This window comes from Pimephales promelas, chromosome 2, assembly GCF_988280905.1.
Source record: "Pimephales promelas chromosome 2, fPimPro1.hap1.1, whole genome shotgun sequence".
Taxonomy (NCBI): domain Eukaryota; kingdom Metazoa; phylum Chordata; class Actinopteri; order Cypriniformes; family Leuciscidae; genus Pimephales; species Pimephales promelas.
The window spans coordinates 32,406,238-32,428,191 of record NC_142770.1 but is presented as its reverse complement, the minus strand read 5'-3'; the positions used below and the strand labels follow the sequence as shown (position 1 = coordinate 32,428,191).

The 21,954-nt window shown below is 37.8% G+C and overlaps 2 protein-coding genes across 4 annotated transcripts in view; one reads left to right on the top strand and one right to left on the bottom strand.

Moving 5' to 3' along the window:
- Positions 1–21,954, top strand: part of LOC148997204 (ribonuclease inhibitor-like) — a 361,305-nt gene that overhangs the window by 113,738 nt on the left and 225,613 nt on the right. The window lies entirely within an intron of this gene.
- LOC120488949 (NACHT, LRR and PYD domains-containing protein 3) overlaps positions 1–21,954 on the bottom strand; it is a 75,870-nt gene that overhangs the window by 44,674 nt on the left and 9,242 nt on the right. For all 3 annotated transcript variants that reach the window (XM_089121956.1, XM_089121959.1, XM_089121963.1), the window contains exons 2-6: positions 5,194–5,310; positions 4,537–4,641; positions 4,278–4,362; positions 3,831–4,026; positions 1,840–3,736 (exon numbers count right to left, since the gene is read on the bottom strand). In XM_089121956.1, the coding sequence (XP_088978082.1) occupies positions 1,840–3,736; positions 3,831–4,026; positions 4,278–4,362; positions 4,537–4,641; positions 5,194–5,252 (2,342 nt within the window). In that variant the 5' untranslated portion in view covers positions 5,253–5,310. The remainder of the gene's footprint in view (positions 1–1,839; positions 3,737–3,830; positions 4,027–4,277; positions 4,363–4,536; positions 4,642–5,193; positions 5,311–21,954) is intronic.

Here is a 21,954-nt window from a genome sequence, read left to right as displayed (position 1 = left end):
TTAGGGCCCCAGGGGGAGGTCAGGATTGGCAAAAAAAAAGAATTGTATTTTTTCCCGAAATCTAAGTGTTTTTTATTTTTTCGAGTTTTTTCCATTCAATCCAGATTATTTCTTTTCAAATAAATAAATAAATAAATAATTTAAAAAACAATAAACAACAATATGAAGAACTCTTTTGCTCATTTGACTCATCTCAAACATTTCGCAATCTTTATAAATAATTATAATACCATAAGATGAGGCATTGCGTTTGGACATAAACACGGCCAGATAAGGCAATTTGGAAGGGGGCAAATTCAACTGAATATATTCCTTCATATAGCCCGTTGGGGGGGGGGGGGGGGGGGTGTCCTTTTTTCAGGTCAGAGCAACTGCCCCTCAAAATTCCTGTGCACGTCCCTGCTGATAATAGTGATAAATTGTAAGTTCTTAGCAACAGCATCCGGCGGACTGGTGTGCGGCCGCTGCCCGCTGGTCAAACTGTGCAGCCTCTCTGCTCAATCCGTAAATGAATGCGTCGATCCGCATATTTTGTTTGAGTTCTTAAATGGTCTAGTGCTAGATCTTTTGCCAAGCGTGTCAGAAGTTGCAGGTTATAATCTGCACTCATATAGTTTTTTTCCTCTCTCATCAAAACCGAATATGTTCATCAGTGGTTACAGTCTATATCAAGCAGGGACACATTTATGTGCATTTTATTTTGTGATTTCATCGGTGATACAGCAATAGATTGAAGAGTGTGTCCGAGTGAAGACTGTGCGCACCCCACAAGAGTATGAAGTACCAGGTTGACTGGTGGTTAAGTTCTTCATTTAGCATGATTGTTTGTTTGATCTGACTATAGCACTTTAAAGCTAAATATAAAAGCTGTGTATTTAAGTTTTATTTTAAACTTAAATTAAATGTATTTGAAAGCAGGCCAAAGCTTGGCATTTTGCACTTTTTAGTTGCAAAAGTTTTTATTTTTGTATGAAGATATAATGTAATAGCAAAATACATTTAATTTGTTTTGTTTTTTTTCTTTTAAAATGTATGTCTACTGCAATACTGTTTTTGCAAAAACTACAATAAAACCTGTTGGAAAGCATCTTTTGCAGTGATTTTTGTGTGAGCATATCAGTGAACACCCCAGACCCCTCGGTGAGTTTCACGTCTTAGTAAACTAAAGTTTAATGCGTTTTATGAATGATTGTTCCAGTGCACATAGACAACCATTGTGTAGGTGGAAGGTGCTGCTAACACACAAACCTAAAATTTCAATCTTAACCGTTCTGTTTCATCAGAAACGATCTTAAAACAGGGCTTTAAGTGTAAAATACCGAACTAACCCTTTAAACTACAGAAGTACTCATAGAAATAAGCATTTAAATATATAATTACTGGGAGAAACTGAGGGACAACTAGTATATGATGTGGTGAGATGTAGGTATTTTATTTTAGTAGCCTGTTTTATAAAAATCTCAATGTTTTATCTATAACCTTTCAAAATTTCATATTACGTTTTGGCAATATAAATAACATCTATTCTGTACCAAATTACATTATTTCCCCCCAGTTTCGGTATATGAATAAAATATGCATTTTTTTTCTACCTCAAGTATGAGTATCTGATAATATAATTCTATATAACAAGTCATACAAGTCTGGTGTACCATATGATACAAAACAATCATGCACACATTTTTACAAGATATTTAATATTTTGTCTTAAATTGTGATAAACTGTCTACACACACACACACACACACACACAGCTTTACAGGTATAGCTTCATGTTTATAGAGATAAATGCATTTTTCAGATGAGAGCTAAACATGACAAAATATATAAAAGACTTACTGAGCTCTTCTGGAGGCTTTAATGACTGCCGATAATCTAATGAGACACTCGTCTGATTTCTTGAATTTCTGAAGCTCAAACTCCTCCAGCTCTTCCTCTGATGTCAACAACACAAAGACTAAAGCAGACCACTGGGCAGGTGAAAGGTCACCAGATGAGAGACTTCCTTTGCTAAGGTGGGTCTGAATCTCGTTCACCAGAGTTTGGTCGTTCAGTTCATTCAGACAGTAGAACAGATTGATGGATCTCTCTGCAGGAAGATTATCTGCTAATTTCTGCTTGATGTACTGAACTATCTCCTTGTTCCTCCGGTCAGTGTCGTCTTTCTTTGTCAACCGACCTCGTAAGAGTCGTCGAACTGTCCCCTTGTTGCTCCGGTCAGTGCCGTCTCGCTGTGTCAACAGACCTCGTAAGAGTCGTCGATTAGACTGGAGTGACAGACCGAGGACGAAACGAAGGAAAAGGTCCAGGTGTCCATTGTCACTCTCCAGCGCCTTGTCCACTGCAGTCTTGAGAAAATCAATCATGGATTCATTTCTGTTTTCCTGTTCTGTAGACTCATGATCAAACACACTTGTCTTGTTGATGTCTAGAAACAGATGTGCATAAAGGGCTGCAATAAACTCTTGAATGCTCAAGTGAACAAAGCAGTACATGGTACCAAGTACGATCCCTGTTTCCTCCTTAAAGATCTGGGTACACATGCCTGAGTACACTGATGCCTTATAGACGTCAAGACCACAGGCTTCCAGGTCTGTGTCATAGAAGATCAGGTTGTTTCTTTCCAGCTGGTGAAATGCCAGTTTCCCCAGTGAAAGGATGGCATCTTTATCCCAGGAAACATCTGGTGTGTATTCTCCATCATATTTCCGGCGGCTCTGCTGGATCTGAAAGCGGAGAAAGTGTGTGTACATTTGTGTCAGAGTCTTGGGAGTGTCTTCAGTGTTTGATTCCTGCAGTGTTTTAGAGATCTCATCAGCCTGAGTGTTTCTCACATCATTATTTCTCTTCTCCTCCAGAATGTTCTGGAGAACAGTGGCTGAAATCCAGCAGAAGACTGGGATGTGGCACATGATAAAGAGACTCTTTGATTGTTTAACATGATCTATGATTGTGTTGGCTTGAATATCATCCTTGAATCTTTTTTTGAAGTACTCTTGCTTTTGTGCGTCGCTGAATCCTCGTATCTCTGTCAGCCGGTCGATACAGTCAGGAGGAATCTTACTGGCCGCTGCTGGTCTGCTGGTGATCCAGACGAGAGCAGAAGGAAGCAGATTTCCCTTCATGAGGTTCGTCAGGAGAACATCCAGAGAGGCTGGTGACGATACATCACGCCACGTCTCATTACAATCAAACTTCAGAGGAAGGCGACATTCGTCCAGTCCATCAAGGATGAACAGCACTTTGAACTGATTCCTTCTTGTAAGGTTCAGTCCTTTTGTCTCTGGGAAAAACTGAGTTATAAGGTCCATCAAACTTAGTTTTTCTTTCTCCTTTAAGTTCATCTCTCTGAAAGGAAGAGGAAATATGAAGCTGATATCTTGATTTTCTTTTCCTTCAGCCCAGTCCAGAACAAACTTTTGCACAGAGACTGATTTCCCGATGCCAGCGACTCCTTTTGTCAGTACAGTTCGGATCTCCTCGTATTGTTCAGGCGCTTCAAACAAATGTGTGCATTCAACCTGTATCTCTTGTGCTTCATGACGTCTGGAAGCAACTTCAATCTGTCTCACCTCATGTTCAGTATTGACCTGTTCACTGCCACCCTGAGTGATGTAGAGATCTGTGTAGATGTTATTCAGGAGTGTGGAGTCACCTTGCTTTGCAATTCCTTCAAACACACATTGATACTTCTTCTTTAGGCCACATTTCAGCTGATGAATGAAGAACAGCTCACCTTAACACAGGAACAGAAAATAGATAGTTTTAGTCTTCATTTTCTCTCCTACATTTATAAGAGACAATCAGACAGATGATCACGAGTCTCTTGCCTTCTAGAGCATCAGCAGCTTCATCTTGCTTCATCTCTCTCAGGTAATGTAGTGTGAGATCAAGAGCTGCTGATTTGATACTGGATCTGTTCTCATTAAAGTCCTTCACAAAGTGTTTTGTGTTCTCATGTTGTAATATTTTCTTTAACTTCTCCAGTTCATTCTTCAGAAATGTGAATATTTTCCTCTCAAGATCCTACAAACAAAAGTAAGAGAAAAGACAGAATAACATATTTTCAGTCAAATTTACAACTACATTTGGTCAACACTATTTATTCAATGATTATAATACATGTACATTATAAAATCAAGTTAAAAGAATAACATGCTAACCAAGTTGTGCTAAAATGTGTTTAAAAGGAAAAATAAGTCCTAATTAAATTTCTTTGTTCAATAACATATTTGTTTGTTATAAATATTAAACATTTATAAAATGTGTTTTCCTACCTGGAAGATCCCAAGAAGACTGTCTTTGAAATTCTCGTGGTTCCTGTGAGTCTGAAGGTCTGAGTCTAATGTCTCATATTGAAGCCTGTAATCACATTAGTAAAATAAAATACTAACTGATATTTTACAGAAAGAGAAAATAAGCATCAGCTGTGAATACTCTGACAAACATTTGATCTAAACATGTTTCATGATTGGTATTCACTGATACAACTTTTAAACAGTCAACGTGAAAAAAAAAATGAGTAACACAAAAAACCTTTTATAAGATGATGGTGTTTTCTCACTGAAGAATGGTGGATCACCTTTAGAGCAGTCACTCTTCAGAGACACAGAGCTGGACACATGTGAGCCTGATCTTACACTGATGACACAAAGAACAGAGAGAGAGAGAAAACACTTTAGTAAAGGAGGATCAACTGTGTCTGAAACACATCTGTCTTTATCTAATCCTCCACAGAAACACACACACTCACACAATTTACCGTTTTATAGTTAACCATCATTTTATTTACTGACTCACATTAGTTTAACAATTTCTTTAATATACATGATTGAGATTAAACATTTTAAAAAATACTTTAATTTAAGAGAACATGTCAAGTGTTTGTTTATTGACAGAAATGGAGAGCAGAAATTGAATTAAATTAAGTGTATAGTTGTTTTCTAATGTCTATAAATAATTTTATGATCTAAAAACTAAAGTAATTTATTTGGATTAATTCAGCGTCTAGAAGGTTATTAACAAATTATTAACTGTGATATTTTCTATAGAGCAAACAGGGCTTTATGGACACTTGCAGAGTTACTTTAAGATTTGCAAATACAGCGCAATGCTTAAAGTTGTGTTATTGACAGGGAAACACAAAGTCCAGTGGAGTTTAAAGTGAGAGTGTGAAAACAGACGCAGTCTCACCTGTGTTTCTCTGAGAGACTCATCTGAGAGAGAGAGTCCTTTCCTCTTTCCTCTGACATACTGCAGCTAAACTGACCCTGAAAACTGATCAGAAAACACTCAATCCTTCAGCATCACCTGCAAATCACAACATTTACACACATCAACAACATCTTATTGAATAATTAATTTATCATCAACAACAGCAAAAACAATCTATCAAATAAAGTGAGTTACAAACAAATATATTGCCATGTAAAATAACCAAATGCTCTTAAACATTTCTGATTGTTTAATGAGTTTAACTGACTCTAAATATGAATTCATTGGGGAACAGAAATGTACAAATGTGCTGGTAAACTGAACCCAATTTGTTATATTCTCTATTACAGTATAATATCATTTTACAATCACATTTACCCAATCTTTATTAATTGTTGAATCGTCCCTCATTACTTCAAGTTCACAATATCTGATTAAATAAAAGTAACCAGAATTATAAAAAAAAAAATACTGTCATACCAATAATTGCTATATGAACTGAAATATTCAGTTTCATTTAAAATATATACACAATCAAGGCTTCTTTTGTCTGTCTACTGTAAATGTCTGCTTCAAAAATACTTTCACATCGATTCACATCACACAAACAACAGCCTAACACGGAAGAGGAAATGGGGGAAAACTTTCAAAAACATTTTTGTTTTCAATAACCCTTTCTCAATAAAAGTTTTTTTGTTTTTACTTCAAAAGATTGTAATTTCTGACAGATTCTTCTTCTGTTCGGAGTAGCAGAAGAACATCCTTCTGTAACTTCACATTTAAATCTCGCTTAATATACAATATGAAGTTATAAATAATGACTGTAATGGAGAATGTAATAAACTTACTTACAGTCTTGTCCACTAAGACGAGAATTTATCAGTATTTTAAACTCAGTAACGCTTGTTGTCAGTCCGCGCCCGTCGTTCTCAGAATCTCTTGCTGGTCTCGATGGATTGTGGATTAAACACATAAATGTCCGCGAGTGTTATAGATTTGGTAGGCATTGAGTGTGGACAGTTGTTACATTAGACACTGAAGCTTCTGTAACCTTTATATTTGCTATACTAGTTCATTATTTTCACAAAGAGTTACAGCATCAAGAGATAAGGGTTACACTTCTAAGCGCGTATTGAGTTCGCAGCGCAATCTCTCATGAAGTGCCGGAGCCCGTATTATTATTAACAGAGAAAAACGTGATCAACGAGACATTTTTTTGTTTGTTTGTTTTTTTAGTCCATGAATGCTTCACTTTGCGTGTCGGAATGTTTGAACTCACTCTACAGGTTTGTGGAAGTTTAAGTCCATACTAACATTGTTTTTTTGTTTTTATTACAGAGACTAGCCTATGTCTCATGATCATATATTCTGACAAGGACAGAAGATCAGACCACCTTAGAAAAGTTAAAACCATCACAGAAATTCTAATTGTTTCTATCAAAATATTAATAGGAACCATTGGCTTTTACCATTTAAACCACTACAGAATTATTATTATTATTATTATTATTATTATTATTATTTTGTAGTGTGTTTGGGACATTCCATTAGAGATCACTTTAATTCCCATTACAACCAATAAAATTCCCATGAAAACCATTAAATCCAATAGAATTTCTGTAACAGTGTCTATAGTTTTTTTTTTTTTTTTTTTTTTTTAGCAGGGCAGTATCACGTGTGAACGCTTTATCTTGTTTATCTGTGGGAAGCAGAACTCTGTAACTTGTAAACTGGTTGGACTGGTTTTTTATGTTGAAAAAGGACGTGCTTGTGTAACTGGTTGGGGTTTTTTGAAGTTTCTGTCTTTCTCCATATCATTCAGTACATATGTAAAAATATTTGTAGGCCCTATGCAGAAATGTCAAAGAACTAGCCCAAACTTGGGGAGGACTTCTCTTTTTCGACATACAGCCGCCAGGTTTTAAACCTGTCAACACTGGATTGGCTCTGTCAAAGCAGAGTCAGGTGGTTCACTACGGGAATGATTCAGTGTGTTTGCTTCAGATGGCATTTTCATGTGACTGGTGACGTATGAAGCAAGCATTTTTTTCTTTTTCTTTTTTTTTTTACGATACAAACAGTAAAAACACACAAATAAAGTCAATAATGCAGAAGACAAAATATTAGACAGGAACATTAGCCAGGGGGAGTATCAAATAAATGCATTAAAAATAGAGCTAAACTGAATGGTTTTAGCAGCCTCCTTATCTTTTGAATCATAGATGGATTTGATGTACTGTTCAGTCTCCTTGTCAAAAGCAATAAAGGAAGGTTTGGAATTAAATTTGGCTTTGTGAATATGATATTTCCCTAAAATTATCAATGGATTAATTAGATATATTTTGTTCAGTTTTTTTTTCCTTTGTTAACATGAACAGCACATCCCTCCAAAACAAAGAGAAATCAGCAATAATGCTGCGTTCATGTGCTATAGTAATTATGGTGATTACCAAAAGCCGACGTGGAAAATGCACATGAACACCCCCTCATGTGGTATTTTCCAATGGGTAACTCGTAGAATATTTTGATGGACGAGTTGCCGAGATGAGATAACCTTTGATCTTTTCAAAATGGCGGAGAGCACGCGAGAGTCGTGAATGGTAAAAATATATACTATTCATGATCTAGAAAATATAGGCTACAGCATATTATACCTTTTGAGTTTTGATAAATCATTTTCTTGATGTTGCAGATGACTTAAGCAATCTAAAATTGATTAAAATACCAGTAAATACCAGTTCACAAGTGGAAAATATCCTATTTTCCATAGCACGTGAACGCAGCATAAGTCTAACAGTAATAAAACGGGACAGATCTTTCCAGACAGTGATGGTGTAGGGACATTGCCAGAACAGGTGTAACATTGTTTCTGGACATACACCACATAAAGAACTGTTAACACACATGACAAGCTTAAACCTAAGGAGATATCGCTTAGCAGGATAATATCTATGTATAGTTTTGAAAGAGATTTCTCTTACTTTATTCGTAAGAAGGTATTTGTTGTTAATTCAGGTTGTCAACAAAATTAGACCAATAGGGGACAACATTAGGTGTGCTGGTGACATCTCTCTGGAATAAAGAGCGAATATTACGATTCCTCGTTGTGGTTGCGAAACATATATTACCAACTGAGGTCAGCTTAGGGTCCAAAGTAGGCAATCTGGTTTTCCAGTCCCTTTTAAAAGAGCTAAAATACCAGATGGGATGGCATCCATAACAACTGCAAACTCTCTTGGGATGCCAAAAGTATGAAGGAATTCAGAATAATTCAGCAATGATCCATTATTGTTAAACAGTTACGGATACTAGAATTATGTTATTAGTTTATAAAATAAGGATTTATTCTTGAATTCAATAAACTGATTATTCCAGATGAAGCATCTCTGTGGGGAGAAATTATGTTTGTAGATTAATGACCATGCGAAGAGCATTTGTTGATGGAATTTGGATCAAATTAAGGACACTTTATCTATTTTATAATCACATAAAAGTAAACATTCTAGACCACCAACCTTAGAACAAATATAGTTAGGTATAAAAGTCAATGTAGATGTGGGATTTTTTTAGAAAATAATTTATTTATTTTATTATTTATTATGTATTATTGAGGGTTGTAAAATCAAGAAAGTTTAGACCACCACGTTCAAATGTGTTCATAATAACAGATTTTTTATTCTATCTTGTGTCACGGTGTTGTGCAGGCAGAAGAACAGGCAGAGTCCAGATTCCAACGAATATAACTTTTATTTTTACTCACAAAATCACAGGCACGGATACAGGCAGACGGAAGCAACACAAGGTAACATGAACATCGACCGACAAGGACAGACTGAACAGAGGCAAACTAAATACACGCATGAATCAAACATAACAAGGTGAAGACAGGTGATACAGATGAACAAGATGACGAACCGGTGGCTGATTGAGGGAGTGAGTTCAGGTGTGCAGACAAGAGGATCCTGGAAAGTGTAGTGCACGTGACGAAGACAGACTGGTGCAGACGAGGACTGTGAGGGCGTGGCCAGAGTGGAGCAGGACGTGGCGGAGCAGGCTGAAGGTGTGGCCAGGATGGTGAAGACCCTTTGAGTGGCCAAGACGAAGATGACGGAGGGAGGAGCCATGGAGGAGGCGGGACTGGCGACTCCAGGGAGCCGACTGATGGAGGCGGAGCAGGTGATCGAGGAGACCAGGGTGAAGCAATAGGGCCAGCTAGACAGGGTGATGTTGAAAGGTAGGAGGGACATGGTGACACTGATGGCTCCGGCGACCGAGGCCAAGGCGGGGATCCTGAAGACCACAGTGGAGCCAGAGTGACCAAGGACCAAGGTGGAGCCAGAGAGAGTGAAGAGCCCAACTGAGCCTGAAGGATTGAGTGACGAGGCGAAGCCAGAAGAGGGTAGTCCCAGGGCGAGGGCGGGTCGATGAAGGATCAAGGTGGAACCGGGGGTACGAGGAAGCCTGGAGGAGCTGGTGGGCTGAAGGGCCATGGCGGCGGTGAGGGAGGTAAGAGCCATGGTAGAGGTAATGGACCGGAAGGCTGCGGCAGAGTCCAGGTCGAGGAGGTCCGAGGAGGAGACCGGGGATCCCCTGACCCTGATGGAGTTGGTGGCAGGCAGACCCACAGCGATTCCACCTCCTCGAAGCACTCCGGGGAAGCAGTGGGGCTGCCAAGCAGTGGTGGAGGAACGGTCAAAACATGATGGTTAGGAGGAGGTGAGAGAGGGAGGCTGGGAGGGAACATGGTCTCTGGCTCTGGCTGGACGGTCTCTGGCTCTGGCTGGACGGTCTCTGGCTCTGTCTGGATGGTCTCGGCGGAACGAGACTCTGGCTGGGCTGATGGGACGTGAACAGTCTCCCGCTGGGCAGACGGGACGTGGACAGTCTCTTGCAGGGCAGACGGGACGTGGACAGTCTCTCGTTGGGCAGACGGGACGTGGACAGTACAGGACCTGAAAATGTGTCGAGGGGTGCTGGCAGACTCTACGGGACCGATAGTAAATGAAGATTCATTATTTTCCAACACCCACTCAACACATGTGGCGAAATCTTCGTCAGGACCGTTCCCTGGGAGGCGTGCCCGGGGCCGCTCGCTGAGGCTGGCGATGTAGAATACACTCAGCGAGTGGTCAGAAGAATACACTCAGTGAGTGGTCAGAAGAATACACTCAGCGAGTGGTCTCAGTGAGTGAGGCACGCCAACTCCAGAAAATCCTTGGTGTGGGATTCCAGGGAACGGTCTTCCTGTTCTAGGCAGAGGAGAGCCACAGCGGGATTGTCCATATTTCGTTTCGGTCGGCCGATCTGTCACGGTGTTGTGCAGGCAGAAGAACAGGCAGAGTCCAGAATCCAAAGAATATAACTTTTACTTTTACTCACAAAATCACAGGCACGGATACAGGCAGACGGAAGCAACACAAGGTAACATGAACATCGACCGACAAGGACAGACTGAACAGAGGCAAACTAAATACACGCATGAATCAAACATAACAGAGTGAAGACAGGTGATACAGATGAACAAGACGACGAACCGGTGGCTGATTGAGGGAGTGAGTTCAGGTGTGCAGACAAGAGGATCCTGGGAAGTGTAGTGCACGTGACGAAGACAGACTGGTGCAGATGAGGACTGTGACATCTTGCACCCAGCTCAAATGACTTTATACACTGACGCATTTATCATTCCTATTTTGCACGTGCGCAAAGCAGTTTTTTTTCCTCCACAGACGCACGTCGGTAAACTAGGAAATGAACTTGCGCTCCCTGGGCGGGTTGGCGCAAAAATGAGGCGTGTGTCGGCGCAAACAATCCCTGGTGCTATTTTGCAGTTCCAGAAAACAATTGCGCCAGTGACCAGAAAAAACCTGATCTAAAGTCAGTGGCGCGTTGCGAGTACATTCAGATGCTATTTTAAGCGCGGCTGCTTGGCCATAATACAGAGAGTGAACAACGCGCATACACTGTAGATGATTCTCTCATCTACACAGATGCATTTTACTTTTTGCAAATGATACATTATTATAAGACAAAAATATAAACATGAGGGAAATCATTGTTGTGTCCATGACGATGGGAAAAATAGGCATAAAACTTACACATTTACCCAAATTATTATATGCATGTTTAACCGAAGCTAATTTGGGTGGGTTTGTCCCATCCCCAATGTCCCTTCTCTTTCTTTTACGCCTCTGACGAGAACATCGATCTCCTCGGCTGTGAACCGATTGTGAAGTGCGTCTGGTAAATGCGCCGTTAAAATAGAATTACGCCATGGAACAAGCGCACCTCGTTCTTCACGCTCTTAAAGTGAATGTGATATGACGCTCTTATTGGTTTATTTCCGTTACTCCCAAACCACACCTATGAATAATGAAGCTACTCCAGACCAGCCCCTTTTAGATTTGTGCCAGGCGCAAGAGGCATTTATCCCGACAGGAAAATAGCAACAGCCCACAAACAGATCCGCCCACAAAGTTACTTGCGCTTTGACACTTGCGTTTCAGATCGTTAAAATAGGGCCCAATGTGTCTTGTTTTTCCAAATAAAATTGAAAAGAAATGTATCAATGGAATTACTGAGCTTTTTGTTGACAAACAGGGAGATATCTGCATATGTAAGACGGGATAAACCTTCTGCCTTTGTCAACAAAACTCGTCCTTTCAAGGATAAATCCCTCTGAGCCATTGATAAAGCTTTTTCTGTCTTATCACTAATTAAATTAAAGTTTATAAAGCATCTCTCCTCTTCATTTTTCATCATAGTAATCCCTATGATCTTTACATAAAAATGAATTAACAATTATATCTGTCTTTTTATATGTCTTTTTCTCATGAATCCTGATTGGACTTCATCAATAGAGTCTAAAACGTTTTGCAATAATTGAGGCAAATATTTTGTAGTCAGTGTTATGTAATGAAATAGGTTGCCAATTATCTATAAACAGTGGATTTTTAGGTTTGGGGATTAACGTAATTAAGCCTTGGGTCAGCGAAGGGGGTAGAGAACCTTCTCCAACATTTTCTAATATTACCTAAACCAGAAAGGGAGTGAAATCTTGTGTAAAAGCCTGATAAAACTCTGCACAGAGGCCATCAACTTCAGGAGATTTGTTAGTTTTGCAATATTCAATTGCAAATGTAATTTCCTGCAAGGTTATAGGGTCATCACAGGGTTTCCTATCCTCTTGAGAGATTGGAGTGACGCTAAGAGAGTTCAAGAATATAGCGGTTGATTGATGGCAATATTTGGATTTGTATAAATTTCTATAGAAGTCCGCACAGAAAACAGCTATACACTGTAAAAAATATTTTCAAGATTTGTTATCACAACATATTTTCTTTTGTCAAATCAACTTTATAATAATTTATTTAGTTGAGATAACAACTTATTTCTGATGGTTAAATTAATCTACTTCATTGTATTAACTCACTTTTTCCAGTTCAATCAACTTAAAATTTTAAGGCAACCCAGGTTACTTACTTTTTTAAGTTAAACCAACAACATTTTTTTGCAGTGTAGTAATCACAAAATTTTTTCTTTTGTCAAATCAACTTAACTAATTTATTTAGTTCAAATAACATATAATTTTGAGTTTCTGATGGTTAAATTAATCTCCTTCATTGTATTAACTCACTTTTTCCAGTTCAATGAACTTAAAATTTTAAGGCAACCAGGTTACTTACTTTTTTAAGTTAAACCATCAATAATTTTTTACAGTGATTATCAGTTACAGTATCGCTAATATTAAAGGCAAGGTTGGTAGAATTCCCCAAAAATACTTTTTTTCCAAATTTGTTCAAACTGTCTTTATGAGACAAACTCGATTTTTATAATTTCCTTTCCAGCGTACTTACATTTTAATTATGCATTGATATATAAAGACAGTTTAAACAAATTTGGAAAAAAAGATTTTTTGGGGAATTGTACCAACCTTGCCTTTAAATTGCTGGATTAAATTACATTGTCCATGATATCTTTCTGAGCTGAAAAAAATAGGCAGAGTTCTGCTCCCCTTATTCAATCCACCTTTTTCTTGACCTTATAAGGCACCTTTTGCTTTGCGTTGGAATAAATCTAATTTAATTTAAGTTTTTCCGAAATGAAAGTAACTAGAATAATAATTGACTGTATTACTAGGCTACTAATCACAATTGCTATATATATATATATATATATATATATATATATATACAGTGCCCTCCACAATTATTGGCACCCCTGTTTAAGATGTGGTCGAGGACTTTTAAAAATTCTCCCTTTTTTTTAAACAACATAGAATCCAAATGCAAAAAAAGAGAAAAATCCAATCTTTTATTTAAGTACATTACTGGTGGTAAAAAAAAAATTTAAAATTTAAAAAAATAAAAACTTCAAATCATGTGTCCCACAATTATTGGCACCCCTGATGTTAATACTTTGTACAACCCCCTTTTGCCAACAAGACAGCACTTAATCTCCTCCTATAACATTTCACAAGATTGAAGAACACAGAGAGAGGGATCTTTGACCATTCTTCTTTGCAAAATCTTTCTAGATCATCCAGTATCCTGGGCCCTCTCTTGTGCACTCTCCTCTTTAGCTCACCCCACAGGTTTTCGATTGGATTGAGGTCTGGGGACTGAGATGGCCATGGGAGGACCTTGAGTTTGTGACTGAACCATTTTTGTGTAGATTTTGCCACACGTTTTGGATCATTATCCTGCTGAAAGACCCAATGACGACCCATCTTCAGCTTTCTGGCAGAGGCCATCAGGTTTTTATTTAAAATGTCCTGGTAGTTCAAAGCGTTCATAATGCCATTGCACCCTAACAAGGTTCCCAGGGCCTTTGGAAGAGAAACAGGCCCACAGCATCACAGATCCTCCACCATACTTCACGGTGGGCATGAGGTACTTTTCGGCATACACATCTTTTGTTTTACACCAGATCCACTTAGAGTGTTTGTTGCCAAAAAGCTCAATCTTAGTCTCATCCGACCAAAGCACACGATCCCAGATGAAGTCCCAGTGCCGCTTGGCAAACTCCAGACGTTTACGTTTGTCAGTGTTAGTGAGAAAAGGCCTTTTCCTAGCATGCCTCCCAAACATCTTGTTGGCATGTAGAGAGCGTCTGATGGTTGTTTTGGAGATTTTGTGACCCCAAGATGCCACTATTTGATGCAATTCTGTGACAGTGAGCTTAGGACTTTTTTTTTACTTTTCTTAGCATCCTCCTCACAGTGCGTTGTGGCAAGATAAACTTGGGACCTCTTTCAGCCTTGTTTGTCACTGTTCCGGTTGTTTTAAACTTCTTAATGATTCCTCTAACTTTAGATATGGGCAATATAAGGTGAGTGGCTATTTTCTTGTAGCCATTGCCTGACTTATAAAGGTCATCACACATCTGCCTTACTTGAATGGTGTGTTCTCTTGTCTTTGCCATGTTGACAAATGGGTAAGAGAATTAGGCCTCTGTGTCATGTCATATTTATACCCCAGGGAAATAGGAAGTCATGAATTACTAATTAAAAGTTCCTAGATATCCTGACCAACATTAGCAACTACAGAAAATATATATTTTTTTAAAAATCAATTACATTTTTCAGCGGAATTGTTAGGGGTGCCAATAATTGTGGGACACAGGATTTGAAGTTTTTATTTTTCTAAATTTTTACATTTTTTTTTACCACCAAAGTAATGTACTTGAATAAAAGGTTGGATTTTTCTCTTTTTTTGCATTTGGGTTCTATGTTGTTTAAAAAAAGGGAGAATTTTTAAAAGTCCTCAACCACATCTTAAACAGGGGTGCCAATAATTGTGGAGGGCACTGTATATATATATATAGCCTAACGTTGATTGACGTTAGGCTTCATCTGTCTGTCTAAATCTGCTTCAAAAATACTTTCCATTTTACATCACACAAACAACAGCCTAAGTAACACGGAAGAGGAAATGGGAGAAAACTTTTTATAAACATATTTGTGTTGAATAAACGTTTCTCAATAAAACTTTTTGTGTTTTTACTTCAAAAGATTGTAATTTCTGGCAGATTCTTCTTCTGTTCAGAGTAGCAGAAGAACAGCCTTCTGTAACTTCACATTTAAATCTCGCTTAATATACAATATGAAGTTCCTAATAATAAATAATGACTGTAATGGAGAATGTAATAAACTTACTTGCAGTCTTGTCCACTAAGAAGAGAATTTATCAGTATTTTAAACAGTAACGCTTGTTGTCAGTCCGCGCGCGTCGTTCTCAGAATCTCTTGCTGGTCTCGATGGATTGTGGATTAAACACATGAATGCCCGCGAGTGTTATTAGATTTTGTAGTCTTTGTGCTAAATTGACAATCTGTAGACATGTTTTCTGAATCATAGATGAAATCAAATCCAGTGAGCGACAGGTTTAGGTGTCAACAGTTGTTATAGACACTGAATCTTCAAAGCGCGTATTCGCAGCGCAATCTCTCGAAGTGCCGCGATATACAGAGAAACACGTGATCAACGAGAAATGAAGCTTCAATTTATTTTTTTTAGTCGTGTCGGAATGTTTGAACTCACTCTACAGGTTTGTGGAAGTTTAAGTCCATTTGCTATCATTTTCTTTTTTAAATAAGCCTATGTCACACGATCACATATTCTGACACATAAACAGACAAGGACAGAAGATCAGACCAGCTTAAAAAAAGTTAGAAACCATCACAGAAATTATACTTTTTTTTTCTTTTGGTCTGTTTGTTTGTTTGTTTGTTTTTTTTTTTTTAGCAGGGCAGTATCATGTATCATGAAGTGCAGAACTTGTAAACTGGTGGGACTGGATTTTTATGTTGAAAAGGACGTGCTTATGTAACTGGTTATACTTGTATAATGTAATGAGGTGTTTTTGAAGTTTCTGTCTTTCTCCATATCATTCAGTACATAGGCCTATAAAAATATTTGTATGCAGAAATGTCAAAGAACTAGCCTTATTCGGGGAAATAAGTTTAAAGTGTTCCCAAACTTGGGAATGACTTCTCTTTCTCGCTGGCTCCATCACAACACTGAAATAAACTCAATCCACTCTCCTCAAAAATAACGCCAATCCAAACACAGACTACTAACCCACGGTGTTGCCATGGTTTGGCTTCACTTTTATAAGAGATACTCAGATGCCAGGTTTCAAACCTGTCAACACTGGATTGGCTCTGTCAAAGCAGATTCAGGTGGTTCACTACGGGAATGATTCAGTGTGTTTGCTTCAGACGGCATTTTCATGTGACTAGTGACGTAGTGAAGCAAGCTTGTTTTTTTATGATACAAACAGTAAAAACACACAAATAAAGTCAATAATGCAGAAGACAAAATATTAGACAGGAACATTAGCCAGGGGGAGTATCAAATAAATGCATTAAAAATAGAGCTAAACTGAATGGTTTTAGCAGCCTCCTTATCTTTTGAATCATAGATGGATTTGATGCACTGTTCAGTCTCCTTACCAAACGCAATAAAGGAAGGTTTGGAATGATTAAATTTGGCTTTGTGAATATGATATTTCCCTAAAATGATCAATAGATTAATTAGATATATTTCGTTCTTTTTTTTTTCCTTTGTTAACATGAAGACCAAACAGCACATCCCTGCACAAAACAAAGAAAAATCAGCAATAAGTCTAACAGTAATAAAACGGGACAGATCTTTCCAGAAAGTGATGGTGTAGGGACATTGCCAGAACAGGTGTACCATTGTTTCTGGACATACTCCACATAAAGAACTGTTAACACACATGACAAGCTTAAACCTAAGGAGATATCGCTTAGCAGGATAATATCTATAATTTTGAAAGAGATTTCTCTTACTTTATTCGTAAGAAGGTATTTGTTGTTAATTCAGGTTGTCAACAAAATTAGACCAATAGGGGACAACATTAGGTGTGCTGGTGACATCTCTCTGGAATAAAGAGCGAAAATTACAGTTCCTCGTTGTGGTTGCAAAACATATATTACCAACTGAGGTCAGCTTAGGGTCCAAAGTAGGCAATCTGGTTTTCCAGTCCCTTTTAAAAGAGCTAAAATACCAGATGGGATGGCATCCATAACAACTGCAAACTCTCTTGGGATGCCAAAAATATGAATGAATTCAGAATAATTCAGCAATGATCCATTATTGTTAAACAGTTGGGATATGTTATTAGTTTATAAAATAAGGATTTATTCTTGAATTTAATGAACTGATTATTCCAGATGAAGCATCTCTGTGGGGAGAAATTATGTTTGTAGATTAATGAACATGCAAAGAGCATTTGTTGATGGAATTTGGATCAAATTAAGGACATAGGTATAAAATTCCATGTAGATTTGGGATTTTTAAGAAAAAAGTATTATTGAGGGTTGTAAAATTAAGAAAGTTTAGACCACCACGTTCAAATGTGTTCATAATAACATATTTTTTAACATAACATGTCTTGTTTTTCCAAATAAACTTGAAAAGAAATGTATCAATGGATTTGCAGAGCTTTTTGTTGACAAACAGGGAGATATCTGCATATGTAAGACGGGATAAACCTTCTGCCTTTCTCAACAAAACTCGTCCTTTCAAGGATAAATCCCTCTGAGCCATTGATAAAGCTTTTTCTGTCTTATCACTAATTAAATTAAAGTTTATAAAGCATCTCTCCTCTTCATTTTTCATCATAGTAATCCATATAGGTGACTTTCCTTATCTTTGACTGGTATGCTACAGATCTGGGAGGTGTTGCTTTCTTTAAAGGTGCCATCTGTAAAAATTGAGGTTAAAATATCCAAACAATGAGCCACTTGCATCAAAAGAATGAGAAGAAATAAGGTTAATGATGTCATTAAAAAAATTACAAGTTATAGTGCTGCCGAGATATTAACCTGAATTAGCATGCTAAATTACTAGCCGCGGCCCGGCAGGTGTCATAATACCAGTTTCGGCCATGGGAGGCGGTATGCGGGCGGGCAACATAACTATGAAGGTAAATTAGTAGCTAAACTCGAGCACGTAGATGTGAATTTGAGATAAACTTGTACAATAAATATTCGTACGTGAACGCAAACATTTACAGCTCCGATGTGAAAACCTGTAAAATAAAAATCTGAAGTTGAACGCTGAGATTTGCACTCACAGACAACAGTCACAAACCTGTATTCTGAATCTGAAGCTGCAGACAAGCAGTCACAAACATGTAAAATATATTTGCACTTCTTCTAACTTTCAAATTCGCAGTACAACCTCAAATTGGCACTTGCAACTTCTCAAATCTGTCACTGCAAGTTCAAATTTCGCGCCTTGACTTTTGCTACTCTTTTCGCGATATATGAGGTCCAAAACTGATTTGTGCACTTGCAGCTTAGTGGCGGCGAGAGAGAGAGGGAGGCGGGAGCGGGGTGTTCAAACGAGCCGTGTTATTGGTTGGCACCCAGCCAATGAAATGGGACTTCTATTGTACACAATGATCTCCTCGTGGATGTTCTGAAACGCTAACATTAATACATTAGACTGAAATAAATGATATTATAACACTTAGTACCCCGGATAGCAAACTGACATTGAATCAACGTGGAAATATGACATAGAAACAACGTTGATCTGACATAGTTTTGCTCATCGAATTAACGTTGAACCAACGTCAGACGCGTCATTATTTCAAAACTAACGGAAAATCAACTTAAAATCAACGCGTTGTTTCAACGTTATGAAAGCAAACCAATTTTCGATTTTCATTTAGCTTTGAAGAATGCCGCGTCTGACGTTGGTTCAACGTTAATTCGATGAGCAAAATCAACGTTGTTTCAATGTCATGAGAGACGTCGTTTCCACGTTGATTCAATGTCAGTTTGCTGTCTGGGAAACCACCATACTAATAATGCATAAGAAAGAAAAGCAGATGAGCAGAATATGAACGCAACTCGTTTAATCGTACGTTAAGCATTTTCCTCTCATAGAAAACCAAGAAAAAGCTCAATGAGGCTTAATGGACCAACAGTTATAAAAAAATAGACAATTCACACAATTCGTTATACATTATTAATAAAACACAGGCAGCTGGTTTATTTGCACTGAACACAAATTTGCTTTCTTTCGTCATATTCTGTGTTCATCTGCTTTTCTTTAGTAGGCTATGCATTATTAGTATGGTGGTTTATTAAGTGTGATAATATCATTTATTTCTAATATCAGTCTAATGTATTAATGTTAGCGTTTCAGAACATCCACGAGGAGGCGGGTTTCGTGACATCGTCGTGTACATAGAAGTCCCATTTCATTGGCTAGGTGCCAACCAATAACACGGCTTGTTTGAACACCCCGCTCCCGCCCCCCTCTCTCTCTCGCCGCCACTAAGCTGCAAGTGCACAAATCAGTTTTGGACCTCATATATTGCGAAAAGAGTAACAAAAGTCAAGGCGCGAAATTTGAACTTGCAGTGACAGATTTGAGAAGTTGCAAGTGCCAATTTGAGGTTGTACTGCGAATTTGAATGTTAGAAGAAGTGCAAATATATTCAACTTCAGATTTTTATTTTACAGGTTTTCACATCGGAGCTGTAAATGTTTGCGTTCACGTACGAATATTTATTGTACAAGTTCTCAAATTCACATCTACGTGCTCTCGAGTTTAGCTACTAATTTACATAACCACCAGCCAAACTGCAGTACATGAGTAACACGCACGGCTTGTGTGTACTTGAACCTGATGTCAGTCGTGTGGAAATACAGCCCACTACTACATTTCAGTTCAGGGAAAAGTTCGAAAAATGATTGGTCGACATTATGCAAGAGGAATTCATTTTGGTAAGTTGTAGCATACTGTATCTTTCAACAGTGTTCGTGTTCTTTTACCATTAGCTAGTAGAGATGATCGGTTCATGTGCGCTATAGGGATCTGTCGTGTAACATTTACAAGCGCCAAAACTGCATTTATTGTTTGAATTGCGTAATAAAATTGACCAAATCTGAGAGCTTAACTAACCTGCTCTGTCTAGTCTGTCGGTCTCCGTGTCCTTTTCTGTGCGTGACAAAATTGATGTGTGGCGTGAGGGCGTGTGAAAAGTGTCAATTGCGTGTCTCACTGTGAATTCGTGAGAGTTGGCAGCTCTGAATGGCGCTAGCTTGATCAACATCAGCGAATGCTGTCTGTCAAATTTTATTTGATGGATTTCTGCTACACGGGTAATTTTGCTGTTTTCATTTTGATGGCATTTATTTTTTTCCATGAAGCACGTATCACTAGCACACGTAACTACCTAATATAGCTACCTAATGTTACGTAGCATAACTAACGTTACACTGGCTTAGCTATGACAGTGTAACTTTGGTGTCGACTGGTATAACTTTACAGTTAGTGAGCCAGGGTTAAGATGATAAAAATAATCAATAGGCATATCTGCAGTTGAAAGCTGTTTTATTTAATTTCGCCAAATCTAACTTTAGGTTAAAAAGTTTAGGGGATCTATTTTTATACCTACCTTTACCCTCTGCCTAAACTTTGTCCTATGTTCACCGTGAACTCTACCTGCTCCGTTTTTTTTCACGTTTGGTTTGTTGTTCTATGCTCTACATATGTTTACCTATGTCTTTATGTTGCTTTTTGCATAAGTTGTCTTTATGTAAACGCCTCCTCCAGCGGAGCAGTCAGCATCACACGTTCATGTGATTTGGGGGCGTGGCTTTTGGAAGGAGCTGAGAAAAGAGCTGGTGGGAGTTAATGGGATAATGAGCTGTGTTTATTGCCGTCCTAAAAGGACTACAGACACTCAATTTTTATCATTTCTTTCCCAGATTACTTACATTTTAATTATGCATTGATATATAAAGACAGTTTATACAAATTTGGAAAAAGTATTTTTTGGAGAATTCTACCAACCTTGCCTTTAAATTGCTGGATTACATTGTCCATGATATCAATCTTTCTAAGCCAAAAAAATAGGCAGAGTTCTGCTCCCCTTCTTCAATCCACCTTTTTCTTATAAAGGCACCTTTTGCTTTGTTGGAATAAATCTCATCTAATTTAAGTTTTTCTGAAATTAAAGTAACTAGAATTATAATAGACATACTGTATAACTACTAATCACAATTGCTATATATATGAACTGATTATATATATATATATATATATATATATAGGTTGTTGTATATAAGGTTGTTGTTGATTGACGTTAGGCTTCTAGTAAATGTCTGCTTCAAAAATACTTTCCATTTCACATCACAAAAACAACAGCCTAACACGGAAGAGGAAAAGGGAGAAAACTTTTTAGAAACATATTCGTGTTGAATAAACGTTTCTCAATAAAACATTTTGTGTTTTTAACTTCAAAAGATCGTAATTTCTGTCAGATTCTTCTTCTGTTCGAAGTAGCAGAAGAACAGCCGGTAACACATTGAATTAATGGTCCGTAGTTAACAAGTAGCTATGCAGGAAGTAATGTACTGCATTAACACCGAACTTAATACTATTAACTAATATGGAAGCAATGTTAACTAAGCATTAAGTAATAGGTAATTTAGTACAAAGGTAGTTCCTTGGTAGGTATTTGATTATTACTAAAGAAATATATCCTCATTGAGAACTACTTGTGAACTAAGAAATAATAACCAATTAATTACTAATCACAAAAGTAACATGTCTAAAAAATGAACAATTATGGTGATTTTATACTCTTAACATTTCAGAAGCATGTGCCTCAAAGGGGTTCTTTGTGGAAACAAGTTTATGAATATTACATCCCCCCAAATACATTAGCTGAGATTGTGACCACTACTCTTGCC